The sequence below is a fragment of the Diadema setosum genome, chromosome 6 (assembly GCF_964275005.1).
Source record: "Diadema setosum chromosome 6, eeDiaSeto1, whole genome shotgun sequence".
NCBI classification, from domain to species: Eukaryota; Metazoa; Echinodermata; class Echinoidea; order Diadematoida; family Diadematidae; genus Diadema; species Diadema setosum.
Window position 1 is genome coordinate 2,510,839 of NC_092690.1, and position 21,221 is coordinate 2,532,059.

General features: G+C 42.5%; 1 protein-coding gene across 1 annotated transcript in view; it reads right to left on the reverse strand.

Annotated features, from left to right (window-relative positions):
• The window catches only part of LOC140229899 (dynein axonemal assembly factor 8-like), a 30,230-nt gene extending 9,492 nt beyond the window's left edge, over nt 1-20,738 (reverse strand). The window contains exons 1-16 of the mRNA XM_072310098.1: nt 20,653-20,738; nt 15,782-16,092; nt 13,461-14,362; nt 13,318-13,349; nt 12,565-12,742; nt 11,587-11,800; nt 10,336-10,376; nt 9,402-9,581; nt 8,030-8,138; nt 7,288-7,614; nt 5,638-5,940; nt 4,035-5,080; nt 3,103-3,275; nt 2,287-2,508; nt 1,334-1,605; nt 37-601 (exon numbers count right to left, since the gene is read on the reverse strand). Of these exons, the coding sequence (XP_072166199.1) occupies nt 37-601; nt 1,334-1,605; nt 2,287-2,508; nt 3,103-3,275; nt 4,035-5,080; nt 5,638-5,940; nt 7,288-7,614; nt 8,030-8,138; nt 9,402-9,581; nt 10,336-10,376; nt 11,587-11,800; nt 12,565-12,742; nt 13,318-13,349; nt 13,461-14,362; nt 15,782-16,024 (4,807 nt within the window). The 5' untranslated portion in view covers nt 16,025-16,092; nt 20,653-20,738. The remainder of the gene's footprint in view (nt 1-36; nt 602-1,333; nt 1,606-2,286; nt 2,509-3,102; nt 3,276-4,034; nt 5,081-5,637; nt 5,941-7,287; nt 7,615-8,029; nt 8,139-9,401; nt 9,582-10,335; nt 10,377-11,586; nt 11,801-12,564; nt 12,743-13,317; nt 13,350-13,460; nt 14,363-15,781; nt 16,093-20,652) is intronic.
• Between the last annotated feature and the right edge of the window lie 483 nt (nt 20,739-21,221).

The window sequence follows — 21,221 nt, forward strand, 5'->3', positions numbered from 1 at the left end:
ATCCCTTTAAATGCATGTGTTGGCACGGACACTAACCTGCTAGCATTGTTTTGAAGATAGATTCTTCCACCAGCACTGTGCCTTTATTTTGAGCTCCACCTCCTCGGTGCTTGGCCTTCTTGGCTGCTGTGCTGTGGTCCTCCGCCCAAGCAAACCTGGCATTAGACAGCTCTTCCAGGCTGGGGCTGCGCAGGGGCGGCTGGTAGGGCAGGTTAGCCCGCATGCTGGGGTCAGCGAACAACTCATGGTCGCGGAAGAACATGGCTGCCTGACGGAAGGCGATTTCGGCCGAGGCGGACATGAGGCGCTCCAGACCCAGATCGCCACCGGAGCCAGACCCGCGGCGGAACTCGGTGGGATGGGTCGGGATCTTGAGCATGGAGCGGACATGGTGGAAGGCGTTGATGCCGCGCAGCACGCAGACCGCGGCAGGGTTGGAGGCCAGCGAGTGGACACTCGGCTGCCAGCTGCGGTCGCCGACCTCAAACGGCGTCAGCTCCTTGGATTGGAAGGTGGTTAGTGAGGGGAGAAACTTGATGCCCAGAAGCTCCAGGCCTTCCCCAGGGTTGCAGCGGGGTGTGGAGACATTATTGGTGGAGGTCTGCATAATGAGAAAACAAAATTACATCTAATATTACATATTGGCATCACGCTTGAAGTTGTTGCTCTTTCTTTTGAAGGCATGTATCATTTTCCCGCTGCATTGAGATTTTAAAACTGATTTCTTCTACACGACTGCTAAGCATTGGATGACCAAAGGCATTTAATTATGGGACCAACCACTTGAGTCCTTTTTGAGGACTAGTCAATGAGAATAAAGTGCTTTGATTTGAGTCACAACCAAGGGGCTTGAACCAGGGACCTTGTCATTGATAGTCTGTGATCTTATCCACTGGGCCATAACAGCTTCTCATAGAGTACATAAAACTCCGCAGCAAAAAGTAAAACACACACGCAGCTTTTCTCGATGGTAATGATTACATTACTAATGAACAGTCATTTTTTACTACAATAGCTAGTCCAATGTTCCCTACATTGCAAATAAATGTTCACTAATCAGGGAATGATTTTCATTGTATCGCATAGCAATTCGCAATGCATTTTGAATATGACTGCTATACAAGATGTCATATGTATAGCAATTTCATTACATATTATTGTATACCATTTAATCAAAATATACGCCCATCGACTAAAAGTGCTATTCAGTTTCAAGAATGGGAATCATTTCCTGCTAATACCTCATCAAAACTGTTTAGGAGGTATAAAACATTTGATTGGAAAGGATGTTGAGATATTTTAGATTTTGCTATTATGGGAGTGACTTGCTCACCACAGGAAAGACTCCCAGTAGCTTCCCCAGCGTGTTGCCTAGCAACTTGAGCGTCCTCGCCCGCGAGAAGGTCACCACCACGATCTGCTCCAGCTCGGGATTGGAGTAGAATGTGGACGGCACGCAGACGCCGTGGTAGACGTCATGCTCAGGAATGCGGCTGAAGTCGCCGCCCAGGGCCGTGAAGAGGGCGTCGCTGAAGGCAGCGATGTGGAAGCAGAGCGGGGCACGGAGTACCATCTCGGCGCTGGCTTGCATGGTTGGGAGTAGGCCTGTGAAAGATGTTGAGGTTAATTGAGATCAAGTACATCTATGTGTCTGCAAATCTTTACATGCACATTTGATATGTCCACCTACCTACTTATCATGTATTAATAGTTATATACACACAGGTGTATATCTCCATATGTTATGTAGGTATGCATCCATATGTATCCAATAATCTATCTTTGATCCCAGGGGGGTGTTTCACAAAAGTTAAGAAGGACTTAAGTGCGACTGGTGACCAGTTCTTGTGTGCTATACTTATCAGAATCTCAATAATTCAGCACAAGAACTGATCACCAGTCGCACTTAAGTCCTTCTTAACTTTAAGAACAGCTTTGTGAAACACCCCCCCTGAATAAAAACACATCAGACATATCAGCACATTATGGTCATCATCACATCGCAACTTTTTCAGCACAGCTTTAATAGCTTGAAAATACAGCAAGAGAAGAACAGTGAAACAAGACAGTTAGAGGTGACAGAAGAGAAACAGTAGTCTGTTTAGCTAAATGCTCCTCCCCCCCCCCAAAAAAAAAAATGCTGTGGATCTAACATAAACATAAGTTATACCTATCCTATTTCTCATGTTTGTAGTCAATTCTGCAAGTGCAATGCAAAAAGTGTTACTGACAGATTGAAATTGCCGTATTTCAAAAAGTACGGAGTGGAATCTTAGCGGCACTAACCTTGTCGCGAGAGCTGAACCATGAGGGCTTGGACAAGACTGCCGGCATTCCTCACGGCGTTCTCCGCCCGGAGGTGGACCAGGGTGGAGGGGAGGGGCGGGTTGGTGGAGGCTGGCAGCCCCGCCTCTAGCCGCTTCCTCAGTGCCTCCTCACAGTTCTTGGGTGAGGTGGGCGTGGAGCAGGACATTGGACTGAAGACGGATACCTGCTTGCCTTGCAGTCCTTTACACATCAGAAGAAATGAGACACATATGACATTTTGCTTTTTCTGCTTTACAAATGAAGAGTTTCATTGCAAAACAAGTTAACTCCATTCTTGTCAATTTGAAATATTTGTGAACAAAGCTGCTAAAAAACAAAGAACATGGCACATATACACACTGATGAGATGAGAAAATATTAGTGGGGGGTGGTTGTCACTCTCATTCTGTACTTATCATATTTTCCAATTCCTTTATTGTCTGTTTTCAAGAATATGATTTAAAAATCATTATAACATTTCAAAGATAAATGTTTTTTACCAGCTCACTCACAATTCACTCTTTGCAGAACTCAGAAATCAATGTAAAAGTACACATTCAACAGATTGTATGATAAATTTTGTTTCCTTCGAACTGGTTTTTACACTCTTTATACCAGTATATCCATAATCCAAACCCTAACAAATAGAGGAAACTGTGTGGCTCAAGAATTGTATCATCCCTCAATAAGCACAGACAGGAAGAAGGAGCAGCAAAAGAAAACTACACGAAGAGAAAAAAAAAAGACAAAGGAAGATGAGAGAAAAAGATGGAATGGTGATCATAACAATCCTACCCAGCGCTGCCGCTCGCTTGGCGTTGAGACGGAGCCGCTTGATACCCCTCAGCTGGTATCCTCTCTCCTGACACGTGGACAGGATGACACCCAGGCACATGGGGGGAACCAGTGGGGAGACGGCAAGGACCGCATCACCCGTCGTCGTGGCAACCAGTGTTGCAGGTGGTAGTCTGCATATGGGCGGAGGGTAATACAATGCAAGAATCACGTTCAGAGATTGTTCCTCCCAATCATTTTACTGACCAGGAAGAAAGTGGAGCCATGCACTTAATTATCTAAACTGATAGAAATTACCTTAATCTGTTATTACTTCTCTCTCTTTTTTCCATGGCAACCTCTAAGGTTATGATCATCGAAAAAGAAAAACATCACAAATTACCAACTACAATAGCGTAAGTCAGTCATTTTGTGTATAAATTCCTTTCTGCAAAAACACAAATGCATGGCTATATGAAGGTAGAAAGGAATGTACAAAACACTTTGTTGCTATTTTGAAATACACTTTGAAAAGATCATTCAAAATATTACATAATAGAGGTCTCTGTAAATACATATTTGAGCTTTTCTCCATTAAACATATTGTTACTGTTGTTTAAATTCAATCAACCCTAAAAATGCAGCTGTCCATGAACAACTGAAACAGATAACTTCCATACTCTATTTCAAACTTCATATCAGTACCACTAAGTTGATAAAGGAAAGAGTTCAAGATTTCTCTTTAAAACATCTTGCTACATGGAAAAAAAAAATCCCAGAAAGCATGGATGATCTGTTTCTTGGGAAGTAGCTTTCTGTGTACGCGTCAGAGAGGGCTTCCCACAGTCTATGGGAAGAACTCTGTGATGTCAGTACACACACATCCACTGACGAGAGTGTGAGCCAGAAAGAGCCACAACCTATAGGGGGAACAATGTTCTCTGATCACTTACCCAGCAGCATCCAAGTCTTCATTACTGCCGTTTGACCAGGAGTCCTTTCGAGACCCCTTCCGGCCTTTCTTTGCCTTTGGGCTCTCTGAGCGCACCCTTCGGCCAGTGCTCTGCGGCAGGGCCTCCGTGCCGAACACAGCATCTTTCGACTTGTCGTTAGTGCCGCGGGCACCGAACCACAGCGCCAGTTCATAGTTGATGCGACTTGGGTTCCGCGGACAGACTATGGTGAGGTCATCACGTGAGGTGCCTCCATAGAGCGCCATCAATGAGTAGGGGTCGGTGCGCCTGGCCAAGAGTGGGTCGGAAGGGCCCACTGCATCCAGCAAACGAGTGCGTGCCATGTTACCACGTATTGCCATGACAACCAGTGGTCTGGTCAGAGCGGCGTTGCCGTCATTGGGATTCCTCCCCGAGAGTCGCGGGCTGGTGAGCATATCCGCAGAGTTGTACATGAGCCTGAATCCTGATATATCCAGTCCCTCCTGTAGGATACGTAGGAAAACGCCGGCTGCTTTGGAGGGATGGTGGTACACCGCATCATGAAGGACGGTGAGAGTGTTCTGGGCGTCCATGTTACCGTCGTACTCCTGGCTGGTCAGCTGCTCGTACATAGACTCCTCCGCATCCAGGGTACGCCAGAAGAAGCCGGGAGCGGCGTTGAAGGCGCCCTCAACGGCGCACGGCGACATACTCATGGACACGTAGGTGGCCAGCGGCTTGCTGCTGACCTGCGGGAAAGCGGGGACGTACGTACCCGTCTCCGTGATGCGCTCCCGGGGGCTGTCCATGGGCATCACAGGCAGCTCCAGGGGCTCCCCGGAGAACTCCTGCACGAAGCGGAAGGCGTGCGGCATCCAGGCCGCTACCGTGTGCAGGTTCTTGCTGGTGAGGAACTTGGACACTGTCTGTTGGAAGGCCGTCATGTCGCGCACCTCTTCTCGCAGCAGCTTGCCCCTCTTCTGCTTGACTGGAGACTGCTTGGAGGTGTCCATGCACGGCGGCGTAATGGCTGCCTGAAGCTGAAGCTTGTTACCTTTCCAGATCTGAGAGAGAGAGAGATAGGCATACAAACAAACTAAGAGTAACACACAAAACTTGGAAATCAGTCTTGGTGCAGCAACTAGAATCAGTGCATTTCAAAGCACAGAAGAGGTTTCAATTAAATTGAACCTCTTGAGAAAGCTTACTTTGAACATACCCCACCCCCAAACAAAAATGAATCACGACTCCTTGTTCATGTTGACGATAATACAGTGTAAATAGCACCCAGGATAACAGATGCCCATAGACTTACCAGTTGTACAAAAAGTTGCTCGATTCTTTCTGACCTGTGAATAAATATTCCTCTATTGTCATGTTTATCATCATAGATACCTATCACTGATTAGGACAGCTGCAATGTCCTTATGTTTAATGTACTGTATTGAACAGCATTACACGTGGCATGCATCACAAAACCAACAAAAAGTCACACGCCCTGATTTTACGTGAGGACTTAAAATGGGTGAATTCAGTTTTGAATCTCAGTCTGAGCTTAATTGAGAGACATTGAAAGTCACACAGCAGCACTTGTGAGGGGTGAGCATAGTCAAAAACTCACTTGTTGCAATCCTACGACGCGAAATGGAATGTTATCTGTCCCGCTGGCAGTGCACGGCGCTTGCAGGGAATCGTCCGTCAGGTAGTCAAAGTTTCTCGGAACCAGAGACAGTAACCATGACAACAGGACAATGTAGGTTGCCGAGATCTGGCCGTCGGGCCTGTCCAGCAGTTGCCGACCGGAGTTGCTCTTGCCGAGGAGGATGTTGCCGCTGGTTGTCATGGTAACCATGAGGAGGAGCGTCTCGTGGTTGGGGAGGAGGGCGGGTGGTAGGAGCAGGGATTCTGGTTTGTATGATGCTTCCTTTAAATTGAGGAATAAATGGATAGGAATAAGATTCAGGGGTTTGGTGCCTGGTTATCTCAAACCTACGGAGTGACAGAAAAATACTACAGAGAAGAACAGCCCTTGTGAAGGAGATGTCGAAGGTAAGAAATATGTCCACTCACAAAACCTAGAATCCATAGAAAGACAATTTTGGGGTACTGAATGCCACATTTCAGTCTGTGCTTACAGACAAATTGTGACATGGACAATTAATAAGTTCATGATTAATAGAATTAAAACTTCAAAAAAATCGAAAAACTTGAGTGTAACTTAAGGAAATATCTAATAAAGCATGTTTCAATTAGTTTCTTTTAAAAGTTTTGAGGAAACTTTTTTTTCTATTTGTTGATTACAAGATGATAAAAGAAGCTGCAAATATCCCTGAAATCAAACCTTAAAAGAACGAATATAAGGTAACATTAATAAAACTTAGAAAATATCAACAATATTCATTTCACAAGAAGGGAAAACTTAAATATGCCAAAAGCATTTGACACCACACATAGCTAACCCTTTCTGTGCCACAGATTTGTACAGTGTGTACAATGCTATGGGATTTCCTGTGCCAATCAGCCTTCAAAGAACACAAAGGCCCGAATTCACGAAGGTGGTACAAATGAAACCATGGTTTAAACCACGGATAAAAACCATGGAGCGCCAAGTGTCTCACAAAATATTTCGTTACGAAATTGGTCATTTCGTCGACAAAATGACCGTTTCGTTAACGAAATTATCATTTCGTCGACGAAATGTTCATTTAGTTACAAAATGTTGTCTTTTCATTATAAAATAAACATTTCATCGACGAAATGACTGATTTCGTAACGAAATATTCCATGCGACACTTGGCGCTCCATGGTTTATGTCCATGGTTTAAACCATGGTTTTATTTGTACCACCTTCGTGAATTCGGGCCAAAGGGTCCATCCTCATGTGTAGTTAAAATGTACCACTGATATTATGTACACATCATAACGTTTGATTATAAGAATATACTGACTATGCCATATATCAAGCGTGTCTAAATTTTCGTGAATCGGGACTTCATGACAATTTCGCGAGTGGTTAAATTCGCGATTGTGGAGTGCAGTCTTGAACAGAGAAATGTATATGTAAACATCACATTCATATTGAGATCAGAGTCAATATTTTTGTGTGTCTTTAATTTCGCGTATAGCACCTGACTCGCAAAATTCGAGAAAATAAAAACCTCACGAAATATTTGGTGTATATAGTAAACATGTGTAAAGCAATGCCATACCGAAAATAAATCAACTCAAATCAGATTAAAATCAAAATTTGCCGGCAGTCCCAGAGACCCACCAGATCAAAGACCACATCGGTGGCCCGCGCTGCCTCCTTTCTCCTGGTAGAGGGGGTCATCTGGGGGTGGAGCCCTTCCAGTTTCCTCTGCAGCTTCTGTCTCTCCTGCCTCTCTCTCTCCTTCTGCTCCCGAAGCCTCTTGGCCAGGGCTGCGCTCCCCAGCTCTCGCCCCTTGGCCCCAGCACCAGCTGCTGCTGCTGCTGCCAACAGCGAGGGGTCCGAGTCCGTTTGGTCGGAGGGGCGCCGCTGAGGGGTGCGGCTGGATGGGCTGGCTGGTGACTGGGGCGGGGTGGGGGGAAGATGGATGCACTCTGTGCCGGTAGCCATCTTCTGTGGGGAGACCAGTGATTGAATGTGAGCTTCTATCACAGTAAAGCTTGTACTATTCATAAAGCAATGACCACTGGTTTTTATGATCTCACAATCATCATTAAATTTGTTTTCTAAATAGATCAAAAGAATAAAGTGCTAATTTCAGCAGTGCCTTACTCTTCACGCATCTTGTTATAAACTAGTGCAAACTTTAGGGCCTGATCCTACATGTAAGTCATAAAACAGAAACAAAATATGTAAAACAGTAACATATAGTTCTTAATATCTCTTTATGCTAACTGTTGGCAAAACTTCCACACAAGCCATTCTGTGTGCAATCTCAATGCCAGTTTGAGACTACGGTGCTGAAAGAGTTAAGCAAGAAAAACAGGGGGTATGACGTCTACCCCACTGTCCCGCTGGACATTACCTGGACAGGGACCGCAGTGGACGTGGTCTGAGTACCACTATCCCTGGACGTTGTCTCCTCATTGTGGACGATGTGAATCACTCTGTGTGGCTTGCTGACCACACTCCTCCTGGAGAGTAACAAGAGAGGACATTTTAAAGGGATGGTATAGTATTGGTAGAAATGAGGATTAAGCTTTTAACTTTTTGTGAAATACTAAGAAACCACTTATGAAATGTTACAGAGCATACCATTCGAAAAGGACTTCAAAGTTTATTTGACGAAAACTGGTTTTGAAATGGCTAAGATATCCAAAAACAAAGTAAAACAAAGCGATCCTAATAAAAGGTGGGTCACACAATTACTAGGATTGCTTTGATTGGAAATCTGAGGCATTTCAAAACCAATTTTCATCAAATAAACTTTGATTTCCTCTTAATTCTGAATTTGGAGGAAAGAATCTGAATTTTGACCTTACCCAGTTCTTGTTTCAATAGGAGTTTCCTATTTTTCTTAATAATTTTTTTTGACACACTCCTATGGAAACTGCTCTTTCTTTCTGTTTTTGAAAATTAGATGCTCTTCCATATTTCATATTAGAGATTTCTCATTATCTGAAAAAAAAAATCATTATCAAAAAAACATTGGAAACCTGAAGCCACATCTCAATCGAAACTGTACCATCCCTGTAAAAAAGGTCATTCCATCTTTATGGTTACGTGTGTACAGAAAGGGTGAAGAAACTTTCATATTTTGGGTCAAAAATCATCCTCCAGTTATTGGTTGAAAGACCTACAAAGTGTGATATTATGCATTTTCATTTATTGTAGAATGTTGGCTTCTCTGACACTTCATGGTACACTATTTAGAAAATGATGTCACTTTATATAATGACATTTTACAAATAGTAGACTATCTATGAAATGATGTCATCGCTATACTTGTGATGAACAATCAACTCCCACAAAGTATTCAGCAGCCATGCAAGAACTTGAATACCTGCCACGGGCAACTCTTGCCATGTCATCGCTACTTCATTTTTCAATTTTCGATCACTGCAGAGCTCCCAACCTTTCTGACCGAAAAATAGGGATTATTCAACTCAAAAATAGAAAAAAGAGTAGTTCCCATAGGAGTGTGCAGTAAAATTATCAAGAAAAATGGGAAACTCCTACAGAAACAAGAGCTGGGAATGGTCAAAATTCGGATTCTTTCCTCCAAATTCAGAATGGTTGGGAGGTCTGTCACTGGCTCTGCGCCTGGACAAAACAACACTTTTTACTGATTTACTATACATTTTCATGATTCGTAACATCAGTCCTCTAAAATTGGTCCTCAACTGTAGTCCATTGCATAATAAAGCCTACTAAAACATTCACAATCTCTCACTTACATCGGCTCCTTGTCTCTCGCTGCTTCCCTCTCCTTCTCCGTAGCTTGACCCCCGCCAGTGGTCAACGGTGGTTGACCTTTGACCTGACCCAGTTTCTGCATGACCTTTCTCCTCTTCTCATGCCATCCCAGGGCGGAGTCCTCCTCATCACTGCTCTCATCACTCGAGCTTTGCTCGGTCCTTTGAACAAGCAAAGGGAGAGATAAAAAATACTCAGATAGTAGAACCAGCTTGTTACAAAATGTTAATATATTTAAAAAACTGGAAAAGCACTCTGAGAGCGCAGACCTCCGGCCAAGCAGAGCTCATTTCCACCGATGATCTTGCTCTTCCACAGAGATTAGTGATTTCCACCCATACGTACCAGTATGCATGCTGAAAAATTGCCCAATTTCCCAATATAGAAGCCTTTGTTACGTCATAAACCTTCAGCTGCGCGGCACGCCTTGCCCTAACAGAAACTAGAGCACGCACTTTAGTGCGTGTATAAAAATCTCAAAAATGCGCAGCTTGAACTCCCGAGTTCACTGACCCTAACTGCCAAAATATCAAAAATCCTTCATAAAATCCATAACAATTTCCGGATCACTAACAAAATTTAATCATCTGTTCCTTGTGTCTTTCCTACAAGTTTCATCTAAATCCGTGGACACATTTTTGAGTTCCTCTGCGCACAGACAAAAAAAACAAAAAACAAAACAAACCAACAGTAATGAAAACATATCCTCCTCCCTTGGCGGAGGTAATAACAATTAATTATCAGGAACCTTAGGACTTGAACCTGTCATCTACTGCTTTCCGATATGTTTGTTAAAATTATAGATCAGCAGCTGAGATCTTACAAATTTCATTTGTAGAGGGAGAAAAATTGAAGAAAACACACACCTCAACCTTCACCACTCTGCTTAATAATCTCTTGCTTTCAAGAACTCACTTTTTTGCATGGAGGTAGAGTATCCGCTGCACAGCTTTGTTCTGTCCATCAATGGCCGTCTGGAGGAGAAGTGAAGAAAAGAAAGATGGACAGAGTGAATGAAATCCTGAAAGCACAGTGCCTCTGGTAATATTTGAGTTGGTGACATTTACAAGGAAACATGGACAGATGTTGACTTCAGACTGACTAGAAGCAGACCCAGCAAGTCTCACACATTCGTGGTGAGAAACATGCTTTGGGGGGCCTTTCTCACACCTCAAACCCCACTTCCTCTCCCCCCCCCCCCCCCAAATTTACTCGATAAACATGCCACAGCTCCTTATCATGGGATTTTTGTTCCCTTAGGCACTGCTGATGGGGCCACAAAATTTCACATCTAGCTGCTCCCTTTCCTTGGCATCTCCGTAGAAACAGTGTTAGAATCACAGTGTCGCATGTTGGGTGTAGGTGTAGAGTGTAAAGTGTATCATGCCAGGTGTGCTGTTGTGTCCTTGTGGTAAATAGTTGGCCACAGATCAATACACATTTAACTCCACATTGTGTCTTCATGATCATTGCACAATAACATAAATAATTGCCTTGTGTGACTTAATGTCTGATTGAACAAATTAAAGTGAACAGTCCTATCAACAAATTGTCTGAATTTCTATCTATTCATTTTGAAAGGATAATAAAATATAAATACATAGATACCTATGGATTGAGTGACTGCAGTTTTATAAGCAGAAAACATCAGCAAAGTTTCAAGAAAATTGGACAATTTGTTGAAAGGCTATGATATTTATTAAGGTTTGGTGTAGTTATCGCTGGATGAGAAAACTACAACATTTTGAGATGTCACATATGAGAAATAATAAAAAGAATATAAAGAAATTCCACATACTTTCACTTTCTTTAAGCATACTGAAAGAGCATTTGACTATTTTTTTTTCAGAAAGCATGGGGATAACATTAGAATACCCTTTAATAATGTATGTCAGAGACAAGCCGAGGAAACATGCACTTTTCATAAAAAATAAAATTTTGTGGGACTCTCTTCATATTTTCTTTGTATCTTGGTTCATACATGACACCACAAATTGTGGGTTTCATCGAGACTATAACTTAACATAACTTTTGAACGGATTGTTCAATTTTTGTCAAACTTAACTTATGCGTTCTACAAATATTGTTGCATTCACTCAATGCATGTCAATAGTTCGGTTTTATTCTCCTTTTACGATTGCGACATTACTGTGTCTGATGGGAAACTTGGCAGCTCACCTCCTTTTTCCGGTCTTCCTTCGGTCTTAGGTCCAGGAAGACTGTTTCCCGACTTCTCTGCAGCCCTACAGCCCGGCGCCGAGGAGTTTCACCCACTTCCACAATGGAATGGTCCATGTGCATGGATGTGCCTGTGGAGGCAGTCTTGGCTGGGGCTGCTCTATTCATCTTTGGAGGGGTGGTGCCAGTAGAGGTGCTCACTCTTTGGTTTCATGGGAAGCAACAAGAAACAAATTGTTAAAAGAAATACATGGTTGTTTGCTGGTATGATCTTACTCCAATTCATCTTGTGATAAATCATTTGGGCATTTCTTTCCTGTAAAGGCATTCTGCAACACTGTTTTCTGACACAAAATTTGCCAGAGGTCATTAGGCCATTACTTATGCTTTTAGTGGCAAGGACATTGATTTTAAGTCCAGATTTTCTGGCTCAAATTGCTCAGAATTTACAATATTATCATGCTCAGTTGTGATTGTTTGTCCTTGGTTTCCATTATAAACTGAACCACTTTTAGAAGAAGACGTTTCGTGATCCGAGTAGTAACCCAAAATATTCCAATGATACACACAACAGAGGGTGGAAAGTAATGTGATGACAAGGAAGAATAATTCTGACTTTCATGATCAAAAAAGTTTTGACAATAGAATTTCACTTTGCTGTCTGGTGTGAAAAAAAAAAAGTAGAAAGAAAGCTATCTATTCCTCAGAAGTGACAAGAAAATGTCTTGCATTGTGGTTAGGACATTAATTTGTTTGTGTTTTGTGATTGCCATTCTGTTTGTTTGTTTGTTTCTTGTTGTTGTTGTTGTTTAACTTCTGCAGAGAGGTGGAGTAGTCTATAGTTTCAGCATATGGTCTTGACCACTTCAGTTGTTCACTCCATACAGCACTACCATTTCAAACGACCATCTATCTTGTATGTACAATGTGTATGCAAGCTAGTCTGCTAGACTTCATAATAGGTACCTTCTTGGGCTAGTCTTTTCCTCCCAGACCACTTTCGGCGGCGGGCGAGGGGGCTTGGCTGCCAGGCCCTGGGTAGTCTTGCTGTTACCAGACTTGGCAGTGGTTGGAGAGAGCTCGGCTCGAGTGATCTTACCCCCAGACTGTTGGATGCACAGTTGGGTCAGCTTGTCCATCAGGCCTGAACCATCTTTAAAAAAAAAAAAGAAATTGACATATAAAAAAAATACGGGAAAATATTATCATTATTTTTTATTTTTTTTTTTTTACCTCTGGGTACTTACTATTAATATCTGTTATGATTGTAGTGCCCAGAAGGAGGTAAAAGGTGTTATGCCCTCTATATGGACAGTGTATATGATTCATTATTACTACTATTATTTTCCATTCCACACAGCCCGGGTTTGAGTATAAAAAAGTTAGGATGAAATGAAATTGCAATATTTGTACAACATTAACACCAGAGATAAGCAATCTAAATCAAAGAGTATGTTGATATCCTGTTCTCACAAACATTAACAAGACATGTGGTAGAGAGAGGAAAACCCTCGGAAAACTCAATGTTCCACTGTATTGGAAATAATCAAATTAATATAGAAATCATGAGACAGACTCCTCTTTCTATGTAGCAACTAAACTGGGAATAAATGTACAACGTTAACTTCATATTTTTCCTTCGTGCAGGTTTAAAGCTAAAACTGGAGACATACTACTGAATTTCTTAACCCATTGAGGACGGTTTGATTTTGCTATAACAAGTATTTCCCATAGACGATTGCCCAAGTATACTCGGGACTCCTCCTCAATGGGATAAGAGATCCAAATGTACTAGGGGTGAAATTACACCCCTTAGAATCTATGTTTCCTTGGACATCTATCTTGTTAACATTTTAGCAGACATACCTGCTCCTGCATCACTATGAGCTGATGGGGGCCTGCCCAAGCTGCCGTCATCGTTTGCCCTCTCAGGGAATGCATCGATGAGGAGATCGAGATCAATGAAGTCCACCTTTTCGATGGCGAGAGTTGGAGCGTCGGGAGGCAGCATCTGGTTGACGATGGCCAGGTTTTCTTCTGATTTCGTGGTGTCTGGGCGAACCTCCCGGCTTCTTTCTTCATTGGCATTTGAAACCTCCCGATTATCAGACACTCTCTCCTCCGTTTTTGTGAACTCATCTTCAATAATTCTTGTTGGTGGGAGCTCTTCCGCCACCTCGATGATACTCTCACCAACATTCTCATCCACGCCATAGTTCTCTCCAGACAGCTCCATGTCCGCTTCATAGTCTAGCCCGAGACTCTCAGCGACTACCGACGAAATGACCGTCTGCAGGCTGCTGGTGGACTGGTCCAGACTGCTGGTAGAGAGGCCGGCGCTGCTCCCAGAATTCCCCAGGGTGTCTTCCGCCTCATCGAAGTCGTCGATGCATGGAATCATGTCCTTGGGAACGAGGTCCTGACCATACACAGCAGACCAATTTTTGCTGTTGGCGGAATCAAATGGCGGGAGGCGACGACTAAAAACACGGGGACTGGTGTCTGCTCCACCTTCAGTCTCCTCCAGCTTTGGCATGGAGGACTTGAAAGAGGCCGAGCCGGTGCGATACTGCTGCCCCGTATCCTGGTTGACCTTGACGTACTCGTAGGTCGGTGCCTGGATGGGCAAGTCTTCAAGCTCATTACTCGGTTCCAAGGCCTGCCGCCACGCCTCGGGGGTGAGAGTTTCATCGCTGAGGTCACGCTCTAGGTGTGGACTCTTTAGGGAACGGTTGAAGATGCTAAGCTCCTCGTCTGAGCTCACCTGTGGAATGATGATGGCAAGAAGTTTTTAGCTGATGATTTCTTTGCCGCTACATTCTCTTATTTGAAGCGAGAAGCAACTTTGTATACCTGTCTTCACTTCACATATGATACCTTATTGCACCTCCCTGACCAACAAACCATCTAACCTGTACAGCTGTTTTAAAAGTACAGTTGAACCTCTCGTATCCGGACAAGTCGGGACTGGGGCTCATCCGGATAAGGGATTTGGCCGGATACGGGAGACTCAATGCTTTATACATGTACATACATACACATGTACTGATGTAGCCCATTGTAGTACCACATGTAGTAATGTGTATACTGCAACCTTTTCATTGTTACATTTGGGGATGTTTGGGGATGTTAAAATGTCTGAGGGTAAGCAATTTGGAAGGAAATTTGATGTAATGTATGTTAATCATGTTAGAAGTAATATGTAATTCATGTGTGTTTGTGTAGGAGTTCTCAAGGAGTTGGGCAAAATCACGGCGAGATTGCGTCCGGATAATAGAGAGATCCGGATAAAGGGAGGCCGGATAATAGAGGTTCAACTGTAACTCCATGCAGTCTGCCAAAACGATGAGGGGTACAGAATCTACCACCTCAGTTCTTACAAATGACAATATTACACATAAATTGTGATTCTATTTACATTAAAGTAATCCAGTATATTACTGGCACACTATACAACTCTGGCTGTAATACTCTTAGAAAAGAAAGAACCTTTACCTTTTTAGAGCGAGTGTACTCAAGGAACCTACAACTACCAATTCAGTGAAAGCTTTACAAGATACGTGTATGCAATAAACAAATTTCACTTAAATACCTAAGAGCAGTTATAGAACAATACTACCAATTGCTTTTTCACATACTCAACAAGTGGCTGGACAGACAACTGTGCACAGACAACTGTTTGTTTATTCCCAATGGAATTCCATTTTCTTTGCTCACTTTTCCAAATTATATTAATTCTGGTCAATTTCCTTCTGTTTGCATTTGTTACATACAGTGTACTCTAAAAGCTGCATCACTTTGGTGATCCCTCACATTTACCCCCAAGTTGAATTATCCTTCGGGTTTATGCCAAGTTTAAGTGTGTGCGTGTGTGTCACACACATTAAACACTGCTGTAACTTCTGACCGTTTGAGCATTGAGAATTAAGGGTTTCTGGGACAAACAGTGGGCTTTCTATAGCTCAGTTGGCTAGCAATGCGGAGGTCTCAGGTTCCTATCCCGATGGAATCCAATTTTCTTTGCTCATTTTTCTACTTTGATTTTCAATGACTTGCTGTACATTGTAAATGCAACCTCTCAAGCAAACAGTGCAGTGTTACCACATGTGTTCAGAATTCATAATTGAAGTCTTGACTGGGAAGACTCTGAAATTACTTTGTATCATAGGGAAAGTTTACTCACACTTGAGGCCTCAAAGTCCAGTGATGGAATGCTGGCCTGGACATCAGCAAACATCGAGTCCAGTCTTGGCATGAGCTCTGCGACCGAGGTCACAGAGGGGAGCGAGGGAAGGTCATCAGACCGGCTCAGCTCCTGGGCAATGATGTTTATGCTGGCGGCAATGTCACTCAGCTTGAAGTCATCGCCTGGGACACTAGAGGGCGCACTTCCTCTATAGGACGATTGCTTGGATGATTCAGCCATGGCTAATTCTGCTCTGAAAAGTACCTTCAAGCAATCTGCATTTTGTACACTAGGGGTACATAGATCCTCTATGCCAAAATAGTGAAAAGGGGGGAAAGTGTCAAAATGTAATAACAGTTACATGTTAGATATTAACTAGACTCGGAATTTGTCAAGACTGACAAATTAGGTGATCCGATCTTTTTCGAAATCAATGATTTGAATCCTGCTCCCAAAAGGCATGACCATACAGTTTTCACCTGAGATTAGGGACATTGGTCGTGTTATGTTTGGATTCTCATTTAGAAAAGGGAGTCAGACCTGCCATCTTTGGTACCGAATTCCGTATACACTAACGAATATACAGAATGAAGTATATTTGACCTTTGACCCCACTTTGGACACCGAAGATGGCCTCTGAGCAAAATGTGGTTATTTTGTGAAATGATTCTTGTAACATGGTCTTTGCGTGTGCAAAATATGGGAAAGATAGGACATGTACTTACCAAGATACAGGATGAAACATTTATGACCTTTGACCCTAATTTACATACCCAAGATGGTGTCTGATTAAGTAGTTGTTATTTCGTGAAATAACGTACGTGACATGAACTAAACATGTGCAAAATATGAAGGTGATAGGGGCTGTTTTTCTTGAGTTATTGCAAAGAAAGTTGCAGAGAGAAAGAAATATCTCTGTACATCGAAGATGAGCTTTAATTTCAACCAAGTTTCTTGACGTGATGTCGACGTCGTATGAAAAAAATGAGGGTACACAACGTTAGCCGAAAGTCTCAGCTACAACATATTAAAATCTAGGAGAAAGTCACCGAAGCATAAGTGAGCTACTGTTCGATAAAGACAATCATGTCAATTGTCACATCTAGAAAAATTTCCTCCCATAGAGATAACACGTCATAACGAAGATAGAGAAAAAAGTACATATGACCTTTGACCCCACTTTGCACAGACAAGATGGCTTCTGAGCAAAAAGTGGTTATTTTGTGAAATGATTCTTGTAACATGGTCTTTGCGTGTGCAAAATATGGGAAAGATAAGACATGTATTTACAAAGATACAGGATGAAAAATATATGCGCGTCTTAAGCGTAAATATGAATTTTGATTATATGAGTAGAATGCGCTTGACTTGAAATATATGTGACGTAAATTTCATTGAAAATTTTCATTCCACTAAAGAGATATGATTGAGAATGTGTTTTCATATAATGACGTCATAGTGACGTCACGGTCGACTGATCACTTTGATTTTAGTTCGATTGCCGTCTTTGGGAGATGATACATGTATGGTATAATTTTGACATTGATAGGAAGAGCACTTTCTGAGCTAACCTGTCCACAACTTTTGAGGAGAAAGAAGAAGAAGAAGAAGAAAGAATCCGTACAGATACAGAAGGTGATCCGAGAGGATACTCGGATCACCTAACTATTTAATATTATTTTCAAGGTGAACCATACACAGACAAAATTTTGTATGACAGTCAGCTAGCAGCTCAGACCAGTCTACAGCAGACCCCTCCTCCCCTGCCTGCACCTGTAAATGTTGGCGATTTCTTACTGGGCTACAGAGATATACTTTAGAACTCCTCCTCCTCCTCCTTCCTCTTCTTCTTCTTCTCCTCCCTTCTTCTTCAAAAAACACCCTTGCTTTCCTCAGGAAAAATCTGAAGATAAACTCTCCAGCAAAAAAGACTCTGGCATATAAGGCCCTTGTTTGTTTATGGGAACCAATAGCCCAAAGATCCATTTACCACGTGGGACCATTTGTAAGTGGGAAATAGTCCAAAGAAGAGCTGAGACTAGTGACAGATTTGTCCTTCATCACTACCACTTATGTCTACACCCTACTTGAAATCATTCATTGACATTCCTTTTATCTGCAAGAATATTCAGGAGTGGAAGGAGGCAGACACAAGAAGACAATGAAGTGTGAATGTACCTGTACATCCCCTAGTAGTAGATTTTCTACCAATGGCAATGCAAATGAAATGAAATGGCAATGGAAATATTATCTGTATTACAAGTCTATTTAAACAACCTATGACAAGGTAGACATAGAGTTCTACTGTATGGATGCATGCAGCTTTGTACATAGGGCCTACACTACTACTACTAGGGTGTCTGGTAGATTTTTGCAACTGGAGAAATACAAGTCATTTCACACTAAAACATACATATCCATAATGTCCATACTTAACATAATACATGTGCAAAATTTCTCACCATAATCATGAATAATGGTGAAGTTATGAGCAAATAAAAACAGGGTATTTTTCATCCTCACACTGTCAAAACCTTGGCGAAAAAGAGGGTCGCGAGCGTAATGAAATTCACTGTCAAGCGCACTCCAGTGGGCGGTGCTATTCACTGCGTTTATCACATTCAAAGCGCGCGTGTTTCTAAGGCTAAGCGCGCATTCTTGTCAGCTAGCACACACCTACCCAGCCAGCTGTGCGAGGCCCGCTTCGATCCCGCGGCACGCACTTGTACTTGCACTCGCACGAGATTTGTACCGGTACACATGGGTTTACGAGACCGATGACCCATCATACATACAAACGTATCACAAACGTAGGTCTAACAGCGCGGCGGAGTAAAAGCGCACAAAGTAGTGGTGCATGTGCGATACTAGTACAGTGTACATGGAGACGCGCACATATACCGGTACTCACATTACGTACCGGCGGTGCGCTATTGCAGCTGTGCGGAGGCTGAACATCGTACCTATGCATGCAAAACCGACTCGACTGTATGGAGCTTCGCGTAAGTGCGCGCCGTAACCACGAGTCATGGCGTGTAACTACGTGTCTAGACTTGTAGGCCCCGCCTCGCTTAGTTCGCTGATGCTGTTACTATGCTGACAAGGGTATCTTAATCGCTATTTCGCGGGTTTATCCTGGGGAATAAGCGAAAAACCAATGCTATTTTTGGATTCAGCACCATTGAATCCTCCTACACCGGTATGGCCAGTTTCACAGTCGGGCGGAACAGCCGAGTTATAGCGATGTTTAGGCTTAAATCTGAATTTAGGTAGCAATACGTCTTGATATCTAAACTCGGCGTAGGACGAGAAGAATGAGACCATCACAAGCTTTCATATGATACCAAATTTATGGAGATTTGTTCCCGGGATAAACCCGCGAAAATGCCTGAAAGGTGATTTTACGCCAAAATTGTGGGTCCACTTTTTGACCGAACGCGCGCCCTACGTTTGCCCATTGCCCAACACGCACTGAACGCATCTGGTAGTCGTAAGTTTATTTGAAAATGCTAGCGCTTTTGCATTCAAAATGTGACTTTCGTGATATCATTTAGTATCGAAGATAATATGATAGATTTCTCTTATTGTAAAAAATGTTTTGAAGTAGTTTTATGTTCTGTAGATGCATATAGACCTAGAAAATCTAGGTCAAAGATGACTTGTGAACTCGCGACTTCTGCGTGAATTTCGAAGGGGATGACAAAGCGCATCGCGCTACCGACGCCCTACTACTACGGTAGGACCTACTACTAGACGTCTACTAGATCTATGTACAATGTAGTAGGCACTAGTTTAGTAGACCTAGGGCCCTACATTTCATTTTGTTTGTATTGTATCGTTCATATTTATTTGTTATTTGTAAATTGTACATCAATTAGGTGACCTACATACAAATTGTAGAAGGGTAATTGTACAGGCTAGCCTTCAATGATGTCTGACCCAGTGTATAAAGCAACATGAATAAGAAAAAAAATAATGGGACTGTGCTGACGTGCTTGAGACTGCCTATCTACTAAAAAAATTATGCTAAATTGCCATGAAACGATGTCACATCAAGTCAACCAATTGTGGTGCCTAATCAGCTGTTAAGCCAAGAAACAAAAAATAATTGTAACGCATTAACAGTTAGTGCCCAATCGTTCTCACATATTTTTGCTACGATTTACAGATTTTGCTACAAATTGTGGAATGTGGTGTCTAATCTATTCATTTTATCACTTGGTAGGCCTACTACAGCCTAGTAGACCTAGTAGTACTAGATCTACCCTAGGCTCTTAAAGATCTAACACAACACTTGAGTCTTGATGTCTTGTTGAAGCTTGACTATACGGACAGGTTAATTTGACAATGTTATGATGTTGTTGTTACTAAAATGTTAGACAAAAAAATCTGTCAGTCCTCCAGAGTTTTTTTTTTATTTTTTTTTTTATCACTTTCTGACATTTACGACTCTCCTCCGTGTACACGGTAGCATAATGCTAGATGCTGAATAATCTTCTGCCAGAAAGCATTAGATTTATGGCAACGTATCAGACTTCAATCTTTTTAGTCCCTGCCTAACGTTAGGAATCTTATAAAGAGGAGGTCCGACCATTTAATATGTGCCGACAGCTGCAGTACAATGTAGTTGCAATGACACACACTAACCAATGTGAATGTGCTGCTATCTAGCTGCTGCATGCAGTGCCAGCCAGTGTGTGTTGCATACAGACTGCGTAGGACCGTAGGAAATGAAAAGAGCGTCCCTGGCTACGAGATTTCGAAAGCCGATTATCTCTGAAATTCATGTATTGAACAGCATGCTTCCTTAGCATAAACTACGTCATGGAAAATAAAATCAGAAAGCACCTAGTCTGAATCATACTCACAGCTGATCACGCCTGTCTTGTTATTCTTTTCGAGAATAACAAACCCCGAATTCCACGGAGACCCGCCATGACACCTCGGCTGCACTCGTACTCTGAGAGATGAGTGTGTGCTAAATGAACGCAATCGCATTCTGCTGTGTACGCAGTATAGTATAGTAAGGGTACTAGGTCTCGCGCAGGGACGTAATGATCGCGCATAGCGTAACTGCGTATAGCAAGCGATATTACGCGTAGGACTAAGCGCAAAATTTGCCGATACGCCCATGGAATAAACATACCTGACTTACCGCTCAACATGAGAAGGAAGCAGGTAAGAAATTTTGATTTCCAACAAATTTTCCACTAAATTTCCAATTTTTTACCTTGTACAAACCTATTAAGATGTTGTAGCCTAGTCGTGTCGTCTCGCTTGTCTCGTTCGTAGTCGATAGAATTCGTAATTTGTTCGATCGATCGTTTACCACGTGACGTCATCATACATAAGAACAATGTATGCTGCCAGCTACGCTGAAATACTGTTAATAAATGTTGTTTTAAGTCAAATTTTAACACAACGATTATAATATTAC